Genomic DNA, 19,174 nt, shown 5'->3' on the forward strand with positions numbered 1-19,174 from the left:
GGGAGAAGGTAAAAAATATCAACATTAACAGTAGTTTGGGCCGGGAGCAGTGGCTCACACCTATAATCCCAGCGCTTTGGGAGGCCAACGTGGGTGGATCACCTGAGGTCAGGAATTTGAGACTAGCCTAACCAACATAGTGAAACCCCCTCTCTACTAAAAAATACAAAATTTAGCCAGGTGTGCTGGCAGACATCTGTAATCCCAGCTACTCGAGAGACTGAGGCAGGAGAATCGCATGAACCTGGGAGGCGGAGGTTGCAGTGAGCCGAGATCATGCTATTGCATTCCAGCCTGGACGACAGGAGTGAAACTCCGTCTCAAAACATAACAAAACAGTAGGTTGTATGAAATTGATTTCAATTATTGGCCTGAGGCAGTGGCTCACACCTGTAATCTCAGCACTTTAGGAGGCCAAGGCGGGTGGATTACTTGAGACCAGGAGTTTGAGACCAGCCTGGCCAACATGTTGAAACCCCAACTCTACTAAAAATTCTCATGGATGACTTTGAAGGGTTCAATAATTCAGTAGAGGGAATAATTGCAGGTGTGATAGAAAGAGCAAGAGAACTCAAATTAGAAATGCAGCCTGAAGATGGGATGGAACTGCTGCAATATCAGGATAAACTAAACAGATGATTGCTTCTTGTGGATGAGCAAAGACAATGTTTTTTTGAGATGCAATCTACTTCTGTGAAGATGCTATTAACATTGTTGAAATAACAAAGGATTTATAATATTACATAAACTTAAGCAGTGGCGGTATTGGAGGGGATTGATTCTATTTATATGTTTGTTTATGAGATGGAGTCTTGCTCTGTTGCTCAGGCTGGAGTGCAGTGGCGCAATCTCGGCTCACTGCAACCTTTGCCTCCCGGGTTTACACAATTCTCCAGCCTCAGCCTCCTGAGTAGCTGGGACTACAGGCACACGCCACCACACCCCACTGATTTTTGTGTTTTTAGAGACGGGGTTTCACCATGTTGGCCAGGCTGGTCTCAAACTCCTGACCTTAAGTGATCCACCTGCCTCGGGCTCCCAAAGTGCTGGGGTTACAGGCATGACCCACTGTGCCCGGTGATTGACTTTAATTTTAATAGAGGTCATTCTATGTTTCAAATGCTATCAAACAGCATCACATAGGGTCTCACTTTTCACCCAAGCTGAGTGCAGAGGTTATTCATTAGCAGTCACTCCCCATCTTCCCTGAACCTCTTCAGTCCTAGGCAACCATTAGTCTGCTTTTTGTTTCTGTAGATATTCTGGACATTTCATATAAATGGAATCACATAATAAGTGATTTTTTTGTGACTGGCTTCTTTTACTTAGCCTGTTATCAAGGTTCATGTATGTTTTAGCATAAGGTTTTCTCTTTATTTTTATTTTTGTTGTTGTTGTTTAAAAGACAAGGTCTTGATCTGTCACCTAGGCTGGAGTGCAGTGGTACAGTCGTAGCTCACTACACCCTCGAACACTTGGCCCTCCTGAGTAGCTGGGATAACAGTCATGTGCCACTGTGCCCAACTTGAAAATATGTGTATTAATGACTTTTTTGCCACTGTTATATTTATTTTACAGATAGGGATGAGGAAGAAATGACCAAACGAGATGACAAAAGAGATATCAACAGATACTGCAAGGAGAGGCCCTCTAAAGATAAGGTATTTATTGAATACTGTATTCTTTTTAATATGGTGGTATTTTACATCATCTAAACATAACACAGTTGTGAAGTTTATTAGTCCTTATCCATCTATATTACCACTAAGTAAAATTCTGTCAGTTGTTTTTTTGTGGCTATGTCAGGTAACTAGTATGTCTGATTCATTTCTCTCATATTCATACACCAGATTAACTCATTTTAGCTAGAATGAGGCAAATGTCTTATTAGATTATTGCTATTTTATGCACAGTCTCCGTTTCTCACTTTTCGGGGGTAAAAAATTTGGCTACTATGTTTTCTACTTCTCCATTTTCTTAGGAAAAAGAAAAGACTCAAATGATCACAGTTAACAGAGATCTGTTAATGGCTTTTGTTTATTTTGATCAAAGTCATTGTGGTTACCTTCTTGAAAAGGATTTGGAAGAAATACTTTATACTCTTGGACTACATCTTTCTCGGGCTCAGGTAATCTATCTTGTGAATATTTAAAAGGAAAACATTTTTTAAAAGTTACCTTTTCCAATGAAAAGTTAATAGAACCTCCGTTGATTTTTTGATATATTAAAGCAACATAAGGGCCAAGCGTGGTGGCTCACGCCTATAATCCCAGCATGATTGGGAGGCTGAGGCAGGCAGATCACTTCAGGCCAGGAGTTTAAGACCAGCTTGGCCAACATGGCGAAGCTCCGTCTCTACTAAAAATACAAAAATTAGCTGAGTGTGGTGGCACACGCCTGTAATCCCAGCTACTGGGGAAGCTGAGACAGGTGAATCTCTTGAACCCAGGAGGCGGAGGTTGCAATGAGCCAAGATTTGCACCACTGCACGCCAGCCTGGATGACAGAGTGAGACTCTGTCTCAAAAAAATAAATAAATATAAAGCAGTATAACACAAACCAGTTGTAAAACACTTCCCTTCTCCCTCTCCCTCTTTTTCTACTCCTTAGGACTATAATATATAAAATTCTAGATCTTTTTGTAAGCAGCTCAGTTCCATTTTTATAAACAAAATATGAAATTATTCTGTACGTTTTGACTGGCTTTTTTTTTCATTCCACAGTATTCTATAAATACATTCTACCATGAAAATAGAAACCTGCCTCATTCTTTTTATAGCTGCACAGTACCCATTATATAGATGTACCATAATTGACCTACCTAGTCTCCATTGCTGGTGGTTTTCATTTATTGGATTTACCAACTATGCTATAATAAATCATCCCTGTGCATACATTTTTATCAATGTTATACTTTTTAACAATGAAGTTTTATTTTTTCAAAAGTAACTTGGATCTTACTCAATTCCATGGATTTCCATCATAAGTGAAAATTACAGCTGGGTGTAGTGGCTCACACCTGTAATCCCAGCAGTTTTGGAGGCCGAGGCGGGTGGATCACCTGAGGTCAGGAGTTCAAGACCAGCCTGGCTAACATGGTGAAACCCCATCTCTCCAAAAATACAAAAATTAGCCGGGAATGATGGCGGGTGCCTGTAATTGCAGCTACTCGGGAGGCTGAGGTAGGAGAATCACTTGAACCCGGGAGGCAGAGGTTATAGTGAGTCGGGATCACACCACTGCACTCCAGTTTGGGCGACAAGAGCAAGACTCTTTCTCAAAAGAAAATGAAAATTAACACATAGTTTTTCTAAGAGAATTGAGAAATGTATTTTCATCTCTTTATTTTGTTTACTTGCATGCATAACAGGTAAAGAAGCTTCTTAATAAAGTAGTGCTCCGTGAATCTTGCTTTTACCGGAAATTAACAGACACCTCAAAAGATGAAGAGAACCATGAAGAGTCTGAGTCATTGCAGGAAGATATGCTAGGTCTGTGCATGTTAAGATTTTGCTTTTTAATAAATATACTAGTAATTAAAGAAGAAAAATAACATGAAAATATGTGATTATGAAATAATATTTTATATTACAGGAAACAGACTATTACTTCCAACACCAACAGTAAAGCAGGAATCAAAGGATGTGGAAGAAAATGTTGGCCTCATTGTGTACAATGGTGCAATGGTAGATGTAGGAAGCCTCTTGCAAAAATTGGAAAAGAGCGAAAAAGTAAGAGCTGAGGTAGAACAGAAGCTGCAGTTACTAGAAGAAAAAACAGGTAAGGGTCAGCATTGGATATGTTCATACTTTTAGTACCCTGCTGGGACATGTATATGTTTATGTATGTACATACACATGTACGTACCTGTGTACACATCTGCATATGCATACCACATATTTTCATTGAACTACAGAAGGAACTTTTTTTTTTTTTTAGGCGGAGTCTCGCTCTGTCGCCCGGACTGGAGTGCAGTGGCCAGATCTCAGCTCACTGCAAGCTCCACCTCCGGGTTCACGCCATTCTCCTGCCTCAGCCTCCCGAGTAGCTGGGACTACAGGCATCCGCCACCTCGCCCGGCTAGTTTTTTGTATTTTTAGTAGAGACGGGGTTTCACGGTGTTAGCCAGGATGGTCTCGATCTCCTGATCTCGTGATCCGCCCGTCTCGGCCTCCCAAAGTGCTGGGATTACAGGCTTGAGCCACCGCGCCCGGCAGAAGGAACTTTAAAAAAATTTTTAAGGCCGGGCGCGGTGGCTCAAGCCTGTAATCCCAGCACTTTGGGTGGCCGAGACGGGCGGATCTCGAGGTCAGGAGATCGAGAACATCCTGGCTAACACAGTGAAATCCCGTCTGTACTAAAAAATAAAAAAATTAGCCGGGCGAGGTGGCGGGCGCCTGTAGTCCCAGCTACTCGGGAGGCTGAGGCAGGAGAATGGCGTGAACCCGGGAGGCAGAGCTTGCAGTGAGCTGAGATCCGGCCACAGCACTCCAGCCTGGGCGGCAGAGCGAGACTCCGTCTCAAAAAAAAAAAAAAAAATTTAAAAAATTATTTATTTGTTTTTAAGACACGGTCTCACTCTGTCACCCAGGCTGGAGTGCAGTGGCACAGTCTCAGCTTACTGCAACCACTGCCTCCGGGTCCAAGTGATTCTCCCACCTCAGCCTCCTAAGTAGCTGGGATTACAGGCATGTGCCACCATGCCCAGCTATTTTTTGTATTTTTGGTAGAAACGGGGTTTCACCATGTTGGTCCTGGCCTCAAACTCCTGACCTCAAGGGATCACCCACCTTGGCCTCCCATAGTGTTGGGATTACAGGTGTGAACCACCGCGCTCTGCAAGGACCTTTACTTTTCATTATTTCTGGTTCAGGTCATAAAATTGCTTAGCTTTATGTGAATCTTAGGTCTTCATGTGCATTCTCAGGTTCATTGTTATCTGTTGCATCCTTTTAATCATCTTCTAGTTCAACTTTTTTTTTTTTTGAGACGGAGTCTCTCTCTGTAATTCAGGCTGGAGTACAGTGGGGCTATCTCACTGCAACCTCCACCTCCCGGGTTCAAGTGATTCTCCTGCTTCAGCCTCCCAAGTAGCTGGGACTACAAGTGCGTGCCACCATGCCCAGCTAATTTTTTGTATTTTTAGTAGAGACAGGGTTTCACCATGTTAGCTAGGATGGTCTCGATCTCCTGACCTCCTGATCCGCCCACCTCAGCCTCCCAAAGTGCTGGGATTACAAGCATGTGCCACCGCGCCTGGCATCCACTTAGTTTTTACCAGTCTGTGTTCTCTAATCTATACAATCATCTAAAAATAGAACATAGGTTTTGAAATAATACAAGTTAAAAATGTAAATGAAACAGGCCAGGCACTGTGGCTCCCGCCTATAATCCCAGCACTTTGGGACGCGGAGGTGGGCGGATTGTCTGAGGTCAGGAGTTTGAGACCAGCCTGACCAACATGGTGAAACCCCGTCTCTAAAAATACAAAAATTAGCTGGGTGTGGTGGCATGCGCCTGTAATCCCAGCCAAGATCGTGCCACTTCGCTCAAGCCGGTGCAACAGTGAGACTTGGTCTCAAAAGTAAATAAATAATGAATATTGCAGTGTGCTTTATGGCTAGTGAAATTGACAGACATTGCCATTTTATGGAATTCAGTCAGCTTTTTATTTTCACAGCTTAAATATTCTAACCCCAAAGTTAAATTTGACATTTTAGGAAGTAAAATGTTAATTTTTGGATTTTTTTAAACAGATGAAGATGAAAAAACCATATTAAATTTGGAGAATTCCAACAAAAGTCTCTCTGGTGAACTCAGAGAAGTTAAAAAGGACCTTAGTCAGTTACAAGAAAACTTAAAGATTTCAGAAAACATGAATTTACAATTTGAAAACCAACTGAATAAGACAATCAGAAACTTATCTACGGTAATGGATGAAATCCACACTGTTCTCAAGAAGGTAAGAAATTTTGTATTTTTAACATTTTCATAGTTTTTAAAATGATGCTTTTAATGTATTTTAATGTTATTAAGCTCTTAGTGATTTATTCTAAAAGCAAATAATGATATCATTCTGTCCTTCCTGAGATGAGTAAAAAGTGATTCCCAGGCCAGGCACAGTGGCTCTCGCCTATAATCCCAACACTTTGGGAGGCCAAGGCGGGCGGATCACCTGAAGTCAGGAGTTCAAGTCCAGCCTCGCCAACATGGTGAAACCCCCATATGTACTAAAAATACAAAAAAAATTGGCCAGACATGGTGGCAGGCACCTGTAATCCTAGCTACCTGGAAGGCTGAGGCAGGAGAATCACTTGAACCTGGGAAGCAGAGGTTGCAGTGAGTCTAGTTTGCACCATTGCACTCTAGCCTGGGCAACAGAACGAGACCCCATCTTTTTAAAAAAAAAAAAAAAAAAAAAAAGGTGATTTCCAAAAGATGTTGTTTTTCTAAAACTTAGTTGGAATGTCAACATGATTTAAGAGTACAGACTTCTTAAAGCAAATTTCATTTATATTTCTTTTTAATCCAGAGTATAAGTTTGAACTAAACCATTCACTTCACTTCTCTGTGGTTTTTTTCTTGTTGTTGTTGTTGTTTGGTTTTTTGTTTTGTTTTGTTTTTTTGAGACAGAGTCTTGCACTTTTGCCCAGGCTGGATTGCTAGCGGTGCTATCTTGGCTCACTGCAGCCTCTGCCTCCCAGGCTCACGTGATCCTACCATCTCAGCCTCTTGAGTAGCTGGGACTACAGGTGTGCTCCAACATACTCAGCTAATTTTTTTTATTTTCTGTATAGATGGGGTTTCACCATCTTGCCCAGGTTGGTCTCCAACTGCTGGGCTAAGCAGCCTGACTATGTTGGTCTCTCAGAGTGCTGAGATTACAGGCATGAGCCACCACACCTGCCCCATTCACTGCATTTTTAGACCCCATTTATTCTCTGGCAGAATTTAGGTAAATGCTTTGTCACCATTAATTTTAAGATACTAAAATTAATTTATTGTTCTTTATCACTAGAAAAAAGTATACCAAACTGAATACCATTATGCTCTAATATCAAAGTAACATTTAAGAGAATCTAATAAAATGTATTTTTTCCTTCTCTATTGTCTTATAGGATAATGTAAAGAATGAAGACAAATATCAAAAATCCAAGGAGAATGGTACAAGTGTATGATAAAATCCATGTAGTGATGAGGAATGGTGTTAAATAATATATAAAAATCATGGTATAAGAATGTTTGAAGGTGATGCATGTTTGATTTTAGTAGTATAAATGTCTTTTAGTTCAAATGATGTATAAAGTTTTATGAGTATCTGCTTTTGAAAATTGCTTGTAATTCCTAGCCTTCAAATTATTAAACACTCCTTGAGTGAAATAATTTTGCATTGCAAAGTGTTTTAGGAAGAACTTTGTTATGCTTTTGACTTCAATAAAGTTCGTAAGTTTAATTGACTATAGTATTTAATTACCAAATTTCTTTTATGAAAATGCCTAGCCGGGCGCGGTGGCTCACGCCTGTAATCCCAGCACTTTGGGAGGCTGAGGTGGGTGGATCACAAGGTCAGGAGATCGAGACCATCCTGGCTAAGACGGTGAAACCCCGTCTCTGCTAAAAATACAAAAAATTAGCCGGGCGCGTTGGCAGGCGCCTGTAGTCCCAGCTACTTGGGAGGCTGAGACAGGAGAATGGCGTGAACCTGGGAGGCGGAGCTTGTAGTGAGCCGAGATCACGCCACTGCACTCCAGCCTGGGTGATGAGCAAGACTCCATCTCAAAAAAAAAGAAAATGCATAGACATTTTTAATTTTATATGTAGAATTATTAGGTTTTAAAATTTTTAGTTCATCTCTCAAAATTTCAGTCAAAATCATAAAATAGCATGATTTTTGCAAGTTTTTGGAAACAATTTCTTTTTTTTAACTCATCACCAAAAAATCCCATTTGATCAGTCTCTAAAAGCATTCATTAAAAATTCAGTTTAGGCTGGGCGTGGTGTCTCATGCCTGTAATCCCAGCATTTTGGGAGGCCGAGGCGGGTGGATCACCTGAGGCTAGGAGTTCAAGACCAACCTCGTCAACATGGTGAAACCCCGTCTCTTCTGAAAATATAAAAATTAGCTGGGCATGGTGGTGGGTGCCTGTAATCCCAGCTACTTGGGAGGCTGAGGCAGGAGAATCGCTTGAACCCAGGAGGCAGAGGTTGTAGTCACCCAAGATCATGCAACCCTACTCCAGCCTGGGCAACAAGAGTGAAACTTCATCTCAAAAAAAAAAAAAATTCAGTTTATCCAAAAGACAGTATATCAGAAAGAAAGAAGCAATAGAGAACTAGTATTATTCTTGTATGCGTTAGATTTTACATAATATTAGTTATCCTGATGTCAATGTTACTGCTTTTAATTAATTTTTCTACTTTCCCAGAATAATATCTACATTGCTTTTAATTTTGAGGGTTTAAAAAAAAACCGCAGTGAATGTCAAATGTACGGTTTAGTACCAAGCCAGTAGATGCCACTATGATGCCTTAAGTTAAGTCTTCTGTAATTAAAGATAATTTTTAAATTAAACTGTTTACTTCCTTCAGAATTTTAGTGGATGCATGAGGTGACTTTACTGCAGAGTAAAAACGGTAGGAAATTTGAGTGGTTCTCAACAGAGGGTGAATTTATCCTTAGAGGACATTTGGCAGTGTCTAATGAGAGTTTTTTGGTGTCACAGTTGGGTGGGTGCTGCTGGCAGCTAGTTGGTAGAGGCCAAAGATATTACTAAACATGCTTTGTTGCAGAGGACAGTCCCTCACAACAAAGAATTATCCAGCCAAAAATGTCAATAGTGTCCAGTTTTAGAAACCCTGCTCTAAAGGAATGTAAGATTAAATGACATTTTGTCTTCCAAGTTTTACTAGTGAAAACTTAATGGAATCCGTAAGAGATTATTAGGATTTTTGTATTTAAATAACTTTTACTAGAATGTTTCACTGTCATATAAAATATATGGTATATTAGAGTTTTGTTTTGTTTTGTTTTGAGATGGAGTCTCACTCTGTCGCCCAGGCTGGAATGCAGTGGCTTGATCTCGGCTCACTGCAACCTCTGCCTCCCGACTTCAAGCAGTTCCCCTGCCTTAGCCTCCCAAGTAGTTGGGATTACAGACGTCTGCCACCATGTCCAGCTAATTTTGTATTTTTAGTAGGGATGAGGTTTTACCACATTGGCCAGGCTGGTCTCGAACTCCTGACCTCAGGTGTTCCACCCACCTTGGTCTCCCAAAGTGCTGGGATTACAGGCATAAACCACTGCACCTGGCCTATAGTTTATTTTATTCATTTTATTTTTATTTTTATTTTGTTAGAATAATGGCTAGGTGTTCTAAATAGATGAATATAAAAATGTAAAGTGCCATTTATATGTGACTTAGGCTAAATGGAATTCACATGGCTATTACTAAATAATGGATTACAGGCCGGGCGCAGTGGCTCAAGCCTGTAATCCCAGCACTTTGGGAGGCCGAGACGGGCGGATCACGAGGTCAGGAGATCGAGACCATCCTGGCTAACACGGTGAAACCCCGTCTCTACTAAAAATACAAAAAACTAGCCGGGCGAGGTGGCAGGCGCCTGTGGTCCCAGCTACTCGGGAGGCTGAGGCAGGAGAATGGCGTGAACCCGGGAGGCGGAGCTTGCAGTGAGCTGAGATCCGGCCACTGCACTCCAGACCGGGCGACAGAGCAAGACTCCGTCTCAAAAAAAAATAAATAAATAAAAAAAAAAATAAAAAATAAAAAATGGATTACAATACCTCAAATTCTTTTAGACCAATTTTTGTCTTAAGTTACTGTTTGTGGTCATATGGCTTGCTGACCTTCTCCAAAACCAGATCAGAGATTCATCTATAATTATTATATAATTATGATATAAATATTTCCTTAATCTTTAAGGTGAGATGAAACAGTTGTTGAAAATGGTTTTTTTCCTTCTTTTTTTGTTTTTTTGAGACAGAGTCTCACTCTGTTCCCCAGGCTAGAGTGCAGTGGTGCCATCTAGGCTCACTACAACTTTTACCTCCCAAGTTTAAACAATTCTGGTGCCTCAGCCTCCTGAGTAGCTGGGATTACAGGCATGCACCACCACACCCAGCTAAGTTTTTTGTACTTTTAGTGGAGATGGGGTTTTGCCATGTTGGCCAGGCTGGTCTTGAACTCCTAGCCTCAAGTGGTCCAGCCACCATAACCTCCCAAAATGTTGGGATTACAGGCATGAGCCACTGTGCCTGGCCCACAAAGTGTTTTTTTTTTGTTTGTTTTTTGTTTTTCAAGGGACAATCTTGAAGATAAACTTTTAACTAAAAGAGTGATGATAGTAAAAGACAGTAAGGATAGAGTTCCCTGAAAAGAGTATATTGTTAATAAGAAACATTATATAAAGTACATTTGTGAGGCTTTTTTTCCCTTGAGATAAATTTAAATCAGAATAAAATTGGGATGACAGAGAAAAAGACTGAATCTTTCAATCACATTGTTGCTTAGGGGTAAATTTCTTATAAAATAATGTCTTTGGAAGTAGAAATTGAGATGACTAAGGAAAAAAGCAAGTTGCACACAGAAAAATTGATTTTGGCTAGGGCACAGTGGCTCACGCTTGTAATCCCAGCATTTTGGGAGGCCAAGACGAGTGGATCACCTGAGGTCAGGAGTTCAGGACCAGCCTGGCCAACATGGTGAAACTCCATCTCTACTAAAAATACAAAAAAAAAAAAAAAAAATTAGCCAGGCGTGGTGGCGGACACCTGTAATCCTAGCCACTCGAGTGGCTGAGGCAGAAGAATTGCTTGAACCCAGGAGGCAGAGGTGGAAGTGAGCCGAGATCACACCATAGCTCTCCAGCCTGGGCAACAAGAGCGAAACCCCATCTCAAAAAAAAAAAAATGATTTTAGAGAAAATGAGGGAAGAAGAACCTGTTATTGCCTTTCCTAATTTGGGTATTTATTCAGAAGTAAAAACTAGTTTCTTTTTATATTCTTTCACCTGATGTTGACCAAGCCAAAAAGTTTCATCACATCATAAACTAGGTCTGTGATGATACCTAATTTTCCTACCCTTTTTATGTTCTGGATGCCTATTTTTATATTTCTAATTCGTGGTTTAGTCATTGTAGTAGGCCAATGCAGGAAATACAAGAATATAATATTTCTTACAGAATTAAGCCTGAATCCGCCCAGGCATGATGGCTCACGCCTGTACTCCCAACACTTTGGTTTGGGAGGCCAAAGCGGGTGAATCACCTGAGGTCAGGAGTTTGAGACCAGCCTGGCCAACATGGCAAAACCCTGTCTCTACTAAAAGTGCAAAAAGTAGTTGGGTGTGGTGGTGGGCATCTGTAATCCCAGCTACTTGGGAGGCTGAGGCAGGAGAATCACTTGAACCCAGGAGTTGCAAGTTGCAGTGAGCCAAGATTGTGCCACTGTACTACAGCCTAGGTGACAGCGCGAGACTCCATCTCAAAAAATAATAATAATAATTAAGCCAGAATCCTAGAAAATTACTCTTTTCTAAAAAGTGACACTAAAACTTAAAAAAAAAAGCTACAGTGATAGACTTTACATATTTACACTCTTGACTCCTCAAAATTTTCTGTAATATTCAACACACTTCAATATGTACACGATTCCTAACCACTGTCTCTTGCGTAACTACTTGGAATTAGAAATAACTTTCATTGACTTAGGAATCAGTCTTTATTAAATAGGGACTATAGAATTCTGCTACTCATTTTTTTTTTTTTTTTTTTTTTAATTGAGACAGGGTCTCTATCAAGCTGGAGTGCAGTGGTGCAATTTCAGCTCACTGCAACATTTGTCTCCCAGGCTCAGGTGATCCTCCCACCTCAGCTTCCCAAGTAGCCAACAGGCGTGGCCCACCACACCCAGCTAATTTTTTATAGTTTTTGTTTAGACGAGTGAGGTTTCACTATGTTGCCCAGGCTAATCTCAAACTCCTGAGCTCAAGCCGTCTGCCTGCCTCAGCCTCCCAAAGTGCTGGGATTACAGGTGAGAGCCACTGTGCCTGGCCAACTTCTGCACTTTGATCTTAACAATTCTAAAACCTTAATCATAAGGTCTTGTAGTTTGGATGAAAATAGGCTTACTGATGAAGAAAAGAAGCATCTTAATCCTATTACAAAACGCAAAAGTCATACCCTGAAGTGGCAAAGGAATATAGTCCAACTGGAAGAGAGAACTAATGCTTCCATTCCTTTCAGTGAATCCGATGATGAACCACCATCACAAGGGACATAGAACTCCTTGGAACAAATAATCCCAGCCTGTTTTTGTTGTTAATAAAATGTAATTTCAAAATATAGAACCAGGCTATATAAAGCTGTATTTTGAAGAAGCAAAGATCAGGCCTTAATCCTCTGAAAATATTCACTAATGCAGAGCCATTAAATAAAAATGTTGAAGATAATCCAAAGAATGTTACAAGATGTGTATCTTTAAGAATATTTGAAAAAAAAAAAAAAAAAAATATTTGGGGCCAGGCGTGGTGGCTCACACCTGTAATTCCAGCACTTTGGGAGGCCAAGGCGTGCAGATCACTTGAGGCTGGGAGTTCCAGACCAGCCTGACCAACGTGGAGGAAACCCTGCCTCTACTAATACAAAAATTAGCCAGGTGTTGTGGCACATGCTCGTAATCCCAGCTACTCCAGAGGCTGAGGCAGGAGAATCGCTTGAACCCAGGAGGCAGAGGTTGCAGTGAGCCGAGATCGCACTATTGGACTCCAGCCTGGGCAACAAGAGTGAAACCCTGTCTTAATAATAATAAACCTTAATGTCTGTCTGCAAGATCAGTGAAAACACATGATCTTGGACATGGGTCTAAAGACCATGGACACTCCCAGAAGACTCAGCTCTCAGGCACCTTCAGTTGAGAGAAAAATCTCAAGTGCCTTGTGGGCTGCAGAATCTTAGCTGAAATCAAAGGAACGAGCAGCAGGGATTACTGCCACAATGACAGTGTGATTGTGTTGTACCTTAATAAATGGTTGCTTCTTTCTGGTAAGAAAATCCTCAAGCCTGTAATCCCAGCACTTTGGGAGACCGAGGCGGGCGGATCACAAGGTCAGGAGATCGAGACCATCCTGGCTAACACGGTGAAACCCCGTCTTTACTAAAAAGTACAAAAAACTAGACGGGCGAGGTGGCGGGCGCCTGTAGTCCCAGCTACTCGGGAGGCTGAGGCAGGAGAATGGCGTGAACCCGGGAGGCGGAGCTTGCAGTGAGCTGAGATCTGGCCACTGCACTCCAGCTTGGGCGACAAAGCGAGACTCTGTCTCAAAAAAAAAAAAAAGAAAATCAGTATTAGGGCCAGGTGTGGTGGCTCACTTCTGTAATCCCAACACTTTGGGAGGCTGAGGCGGACAGATCATGAGGTCAGGAGTTCAAGATCAGCCTGGCCAACATGGTGAAACCCTATCTCTACTAAAAATACAAAACTAGCCAGGCATGGTGGCACATGCCTATAATCCCAGCTACCTGGGAGGCTGAGGCAGGAGAATTGCTTGAACCTGGGAGGCTGAGGTTGCAGTGAGCTGAGATTGCACCATTGCACTCCAGCCTGGGCAAAAAAAGCCAAACTCCATCTCAAATAAATAAATGAAAATCAGTATGTAGAAAGCAACAAAAAAGAAGATGTTTTGGAAACTTCTAATTTTCTGTTCAAGAAAGGAAATTAGAGTGTGGTGTTTTTGTTTTTGTTTTAGTTGAGACAGTCTCCCTCTGTCTCCCAGGACGGAGTGCAATGGTGTGATCTTGGCTCACTGCAACCTCCACCTCCCAGATTGAAGCAATTCTCCTGCCTCAACTTCCCAAGTAGCTGGGATTACAGGTGCCCGTCACCACGCCTGGCTAGTTTTTTGTATTTTTAGTAGAGATAGAGTTTTGCCATGTTGGCCAGGCTGGACTCAAACTCCTGACCTCAGGTGATCCACCCGGTCTCGGCCTCCCAAAGTGCTGGGATTACAGGGGCGAGCCACCGTGCCCAGCCGTAGAGTGTGTTAAACATGAATGAATTTGCTTTAGAATATGGATGAAATTTATTGTGTGTATCAGGGAATCTATTCATGCATATCCATGGCTACCAGGGATTAAAAGCATTTGGTAAAACCAGATAATGCTATTTGTATATAGCAAGTAGTAAAGATTTCCTTTTCTGGCCGGGTGTGGTAGCTAACATCTGTAATCCCAGCACTTTGGGAGGCCAAGGCAGGTGGATCATTTGAGGTCAGGAGTTCAAGACCAGTCTGGCCAGCATGGTGAAACCCCATCTCTACTAAAAATACAAAAAAAAATTAGCTGAGGCTGGGCACGGTGGCTCAAGCCTGTAATCCCAGCACTTTGGGAGGCCGAGACGGGCGGATCACAAGGTCAGGAGATGGAGACCATCCTGGCTAACACGGTGAAACCCCATCTCTACTAAAAAATACAAAAAACTAGCCGGGCGAGGTGGCGGGCGCCTGTAGTCCCAGCTACTCGGGAGGCTGAGGCAGGAGAATGGCGTAAACCCAGGAGGCGGAGCTTGCAGTGAGCTGAGATCCGGTCACTGCAGTCCAGCCTGGGCGACAGAGCGAGACTCCGTCTCAAAAAAAAAAAAAAAAAAAAAATTAGCTGAGTGTGGTGGTGCATTCCTGTAGTCTCAGCTACCTGGAAGTCTGACACAGGAGAATGGCTTGATCCCGGGAGGCAGAGTTTGCAGTGAGCCAAGATTGAGCCATTGCACTCCAGCCTGGGCTGCAGAGCAAGAAAACTTTTTTTTTTTTTTTAAGGTACCTAAATAGGTATTGTTGGCAATTCCAGAGGAAAATAATTCTGTATTCATTCAGTGGTTGGCTGGGTTTAGGCCACATGAGTTTCTCTGATCCAGGTGATAAATGACCCTTGAGAGCCTTAGCTATAGATCTAAATACTGGCTAGAATTGTTAAAAAATATTACAGTGGTTACTGTATGTTTTGTTAGGGATTTGCGTGATACTGAGGGACTTTCAGAGCACTGTGACATTAACATACATAGAGTAGAACGGACACTCCTTCCCTACTTCTTTTGATGAAGCCTCTTGCTAGCCCAGCATGCCCTTTATTTTTAATCTGTCATTTGCAGTCCGCAAGTTAACACTGACGTGGCTTTGAATTTTTTTGTGGGTCTGAGATAATGAGGTTGTTTTCATTGTCAGAAATTATGTAAGTTTGCTCTTTCATAATCCTATAGATTCATAATCCTATAATCCTATAGATTCATAATCCTATAGATTTTGAATCAAAGTGGGCATCATCACATACCAGAAGCATGTAGGGATTTTAGGCAAAGGATTGAAATGTACACAGTAGGCTAGGTGCGGTGGCTCACACCTGTAATCCCAGCACTTTGGGAGGCCAAGGCGGGCGGATCATGAGGTCAGGAGTTCGAGACCAGCCTGGCCAATATGGTTAAACCCCGTCTCTACTAATAATACAAAAATTAGCTGGGCATGGTGGTGCATGCCTGTAGTCCCAGCTACTCAGGAGGCTGAGGCAGGAGAATCACTTGAACCTGGGAGGTGGAGGTTCCAGTGAGCTGAGATTGTGCCACTGCACTCCAGCCTGGGCGACAGAGAAAGACTCCATCTCAAGAAAAATCAACAACAAAAAAAAGGTACACAGTAATTAGAGGCACCATAAAAGGCTTTTCTGAAGGACTTGTAAGGTGCAGCACATTTCCTTGTTTGACTGCAATGCAGCTGCTGTGCTATGGGTTATGGAAGGAAATTTTGCCCACTTTAATTCTTCACACTAATTTTTTTTTTTTTTTTTTTTTGAGGTGGAGTTTTGCTATTGGCACCCAGGCTGGAGTGCAGTGGTGCAATCTCGGCTCACTGCAACCTCTGCCTCCCGGGTTCAAGCAATTCTCCTGCCTCAGCCTCCTGAGTAGCTGGGATTACAGGCGCGCACCACCACGCCCAGCTAATTTTTGGTATTTTTAGTAGAGACAGGGTTTCATCATGTTGGCCAGGCTGCTCTCGAACTCCTGACCTCAGGTGATCCACTCGCCTCTGCCTTCCAAAGTGCAGGAATTACAGGTGTGAGCCATTGCGCCTGACCTCTTCCCACTAATTTTATATTCGGATTATTTTGGAGTTAAAAATATTGTGTTAGAACACAAATTATTGGCCGGGCGCAGTGGCTCAAGCCTGTAATCCCAGCACTTTGGGAGGCCCAGACGGGCGGATCACGAGGTCAGGAGATCGAGACCATCCTGGCTAACACCGTGAAACCCCGTCTCTACTAAAAAATACAAAAAACTAGCCGGGCGAGGTGGCGGGCGCCTGTAGTCCCAGCTCCTCGGGAGGCTGAGGCAGGAGAATGGAGTAAACCCGGGAGGCGGAGCTTGCAGTGAGCTGAGATCCGGCCACTGCACTCCAGCCTGGGGGACACAGTGAGACTCTGCCTCAAAAAAAAAAAAAAAAAAAAAAAAAAACACAAATTATTTTGTTAAATGAGGCTTAGTGAAATGGTGAGAATTTTTCAGGATTCAATGTTATATATTTTACTGCCCTATTTAGTATTTTTGTTTTTTATAAAACTCCAAATTGTGATTTACTCATTTTATTATTTTTTTTTATTTTTATTTTTATTTTTTGGAGACAGTATCTGGCTATGTTACCCAGGCTGGAGTGCAGTGGCACCATCTCAGTTCACTGCAGCTGCCACCTCCCAGGCTCAAGTGATCCTCCCACCTCAGCCTCCTGAGTAGCTGGGATTACAGGCACATGCCACCATGCCTATCTGTTTTTGTATTTTAGTAGAGACAAGGCTTCACCATGTTGCCCAGGCTGTTCTCAAACTCTCTGAGCTCAGGTGATTCACCCACCTCGACCTCCCCAACTGCTGGAATTACAGGCATGAGCCACCGCACCTGGCCCATGCCTGACTAATTTTTCTATTTTTGGTAGAGATGGGGTTTCCCCATATCGCCCAGGCTAGTCTGGAACTCCTGAGCTCAAGCAGTCTGCCTGCCTCAGCCTCCCAAAGTGCAGAGATTACAGGTGTGAGCCATTGCACCCAGCCCCTATTTCATCTTTTAATAGGATGGGTGGGCCAGGCACAGTGGCTGAGGTGCTACTCTGGATGCTGAGGCGGGATGATCACTGGATCCCAGGAGGTGGAGGCTGCAGTGAGCTGTCAGGGTCTCTCTCTGTTGCCTGAGCTAGAGTGCAGTGGCTCATGGCAGGCTTGACCTGGATCTAGTGATCCTGCCACCTCTGCCACCCAACATGTAGCCAATAACTTACTGTCTAAACTGGGAACGTTTTGAGAGAAAGGAAAGGTGTCAAGAATAACTATAACCTAACACCTATGTGTTTGGTGTTCACTAGTTAAAAAACAAGCCTCAGGCTTACACATGAATGAAGATTAAGTTTAGAGTCCCAGAGTACTTTTGACATAAATTATACACTTGGTTTTTCTTGTGTTATAGAGAGCATATTATGTCATCTAGTAAGATGGGGTGCTACTTAAGTACTGAGTCAGCTGCTTATTAATGGTGGAGTCTGAATGTGATCATTATGCCTAATCTAATGCAGGTTCTCAAACGAGTATGTATCTGAATCACCAGGTCTGGGTTAGGGCCTAAGAATTTGCATTCCCGGCCGGGCCCGGTGGCTCAAGCCTGTAATCCCAGCACTTTGGGAGGCCGAGACGGGCGGATCACAAGGTCAGGAGATCAAGACCATCCTGGCTAACCCGGTGAAACCCCGTCTCTACTTAAAAATACAAAAACTAGCCGTGCGAGGTGGCGGGCGCCCGTAGTCCCAGCTACTCGGGAGGCTGAGGCAGGAGAAGGCGTAAACCCGGAGGAGGAGCTTGCAGTGAGCTGAGATCTGGCCACTGCACTCCAGCCTGGGCAACAGAGCAAGACTCCGTCTCAAAAAAAAAAAAAAGAATTTGCATTCCTAACGAATTCCCACATGCTGCTGCAATAGCAGCAGCAATAGCTGGTCTAAGCGAACACACTTGGAGAACCTCCTAACTAAGGTGTTCTAATTAGGGAAAACTTAGAGCAGTTTTCCGTTGTTAATATGTGATTTTTTAAATAGAGAAGAGTAAGTTGCCCTGGAGACACTAACTGAACCATTATGGCTTTTTCTTCAGGGATAGATAAACCGACATTGGGCTGGGCATGGTGGCTTACACCTGTAATCCCAGCACTTTGTGGGGCCAAGGAGCAGAATGCTTGAGTCCAGGAGTTCAAGCCCAGCCGGCAGCATGGTGAAACCCTGTCTTTACAAAAAATGCAAAAATCATCCAGGCATGGTGGCAAGTGCCTGTAGTCCCAGCTACTCAGGAAGCTGAGCTGGCAAGATCACTTGAGCCTGGGCAGCTGAGGCTGTGGTGAGCCATGATTGTGCCACCATACTCCAGCCTGGGCAACAAAGACCCCGTCTCAAAAAAAAAAAAAAAACTACATTGGATAATTGACACTGAAATACTTATTAAATGAATGAATACAAGTCTATACCTGCAGGATAGTCACTTAAATTTTTTTTTTTTTTTTTTTTCTTTTTCTTTCTTTTTTTTTTTTTTTTGAGATGGAGTTTCGCTCCTATTGCCCAAGCTGGAGTGCAATGGCACAATCTTGGCTCACTGCAACCTCTGCCTCCTGTGTTCAAGCAATTCTCCTGCCTCAGCCTCCCGCGTAGCTGGGATTACAGGCACCTGCCACCATCCCCAGCTAATTTTGTATTTTTAGTAGAGACAGGGTTTCACCATGTTAGTTAGCCAGGCTGGCCTCAAACTCCAGACCTCAAGTGATCCTCCCACCTTGGCCTCTCAAAGTGCTGGGATTACAGGCAAGATCTGGTCATTAAAAAAAAAATAGATTTTAGGCCCCGTGCAGTGGCTCAAACCTGTAATCCCAGCACTCTTGGTAGAGACGGGATTTCACCCTGTTGCCCAGGCTGGTCTTGGACTCCTGAGCGCTGACTGACCTGCCTGCGCCTCCCAAAGTGCTAGAATTACAGGCATGAGCCACTGCGCCCAGCCAAATTTGTCATTTAATTTTACCTTCTTTAGGAATATGCAGGATGGGAAATACTTCTTTTTTGGGAGGGGGGATGGGAAATATTTATTAAAGTTGGTATG

The 19,174-nt window shown here is 42.8% G+C and overlaps 1 protein-coding gene across 2 annotated transcripts; it reads left to right on the forward strand.

The window, feature by feature from the left end:
* Positions 1–1,407: 1,407 nt before the first annotated feature.
* Positions 1,408–16,876, forward strand: LOC117086819 (cell division cycle and apoptosis regulator protein 1-like). Of its 2 annotated transcripts, XM_033216426.1 has the most exons (7): positions 1,408–1,661; positions 1,982–2,128; positions 3,371–3,491; positions 3,595–3,780; positions 5,757–5,962; positions 7,119–7,188; positions 16,866–16,876. In XM_033216426.1, the coding sequence occupies exons 1-6, from the start codon at positions 1,596–1,598 to the stop codon at positions 7,176–7,178; spliced, it is 786 nt and encodes a 261-aa protein (XP_033072317.1). In that variant the 5' UTR covers positions 1,408–1,595; the 3' UTR covers positions 7,179–7,188; positions 16,866–16,876. The 2 variants fall into 2 exon arrangements, with proteins under 2 accessions (XP_033072317.1, XP_033072308.1); XM_033216417.1 differs by lacking the exon at positions 16,866–16,876 and having other exon boundaries at positions 7,119–7,408.
* Positions 16,877–19,174: the final 2,298 nt, after the last annotated feature.

The sequence above is a fragment of the Trachypithecus francoisi genome, unplaced genomic scaffold (genome assembly GCF_009764315.1).
Source record: "Trachypithecus francoisi isolate TF-2019V2 unplaced genomic scaffold, Tfra_2.0 Contig00597, whole genome shotgun sequence".
NCBI lineage: Eukaryota > Metazoa > Chordata > Mammalia > Primates > Cercopithecidae > Trachypithecus > Trachypithecus francoisi.

Excerpts from the sequence above, each read along its gene's own strand:
- LOC117086819 (XM_033216426.1), top strand. The coding sequence starts at position 1,596 with ATGACCAAACGAGATGACAAAAGAGATATCAACAGATACTGCAAGGAG. Across the intron at positions 1,662-1,981 it reads AGAGGCCCTCTAAAGATAAG|GAAAAAGAAAAGACTCAAAT; the intron begins GTATTTATTGAA and ends CCATTTTCTTAG. Across the intron at positions 3,492-3,594 it reads ATTGCAGGAAGATATGCTAG|GAAACAGACTATTACTTCCA; the intron begins GTCTGTGCATGT and ends TTTATATTACAG.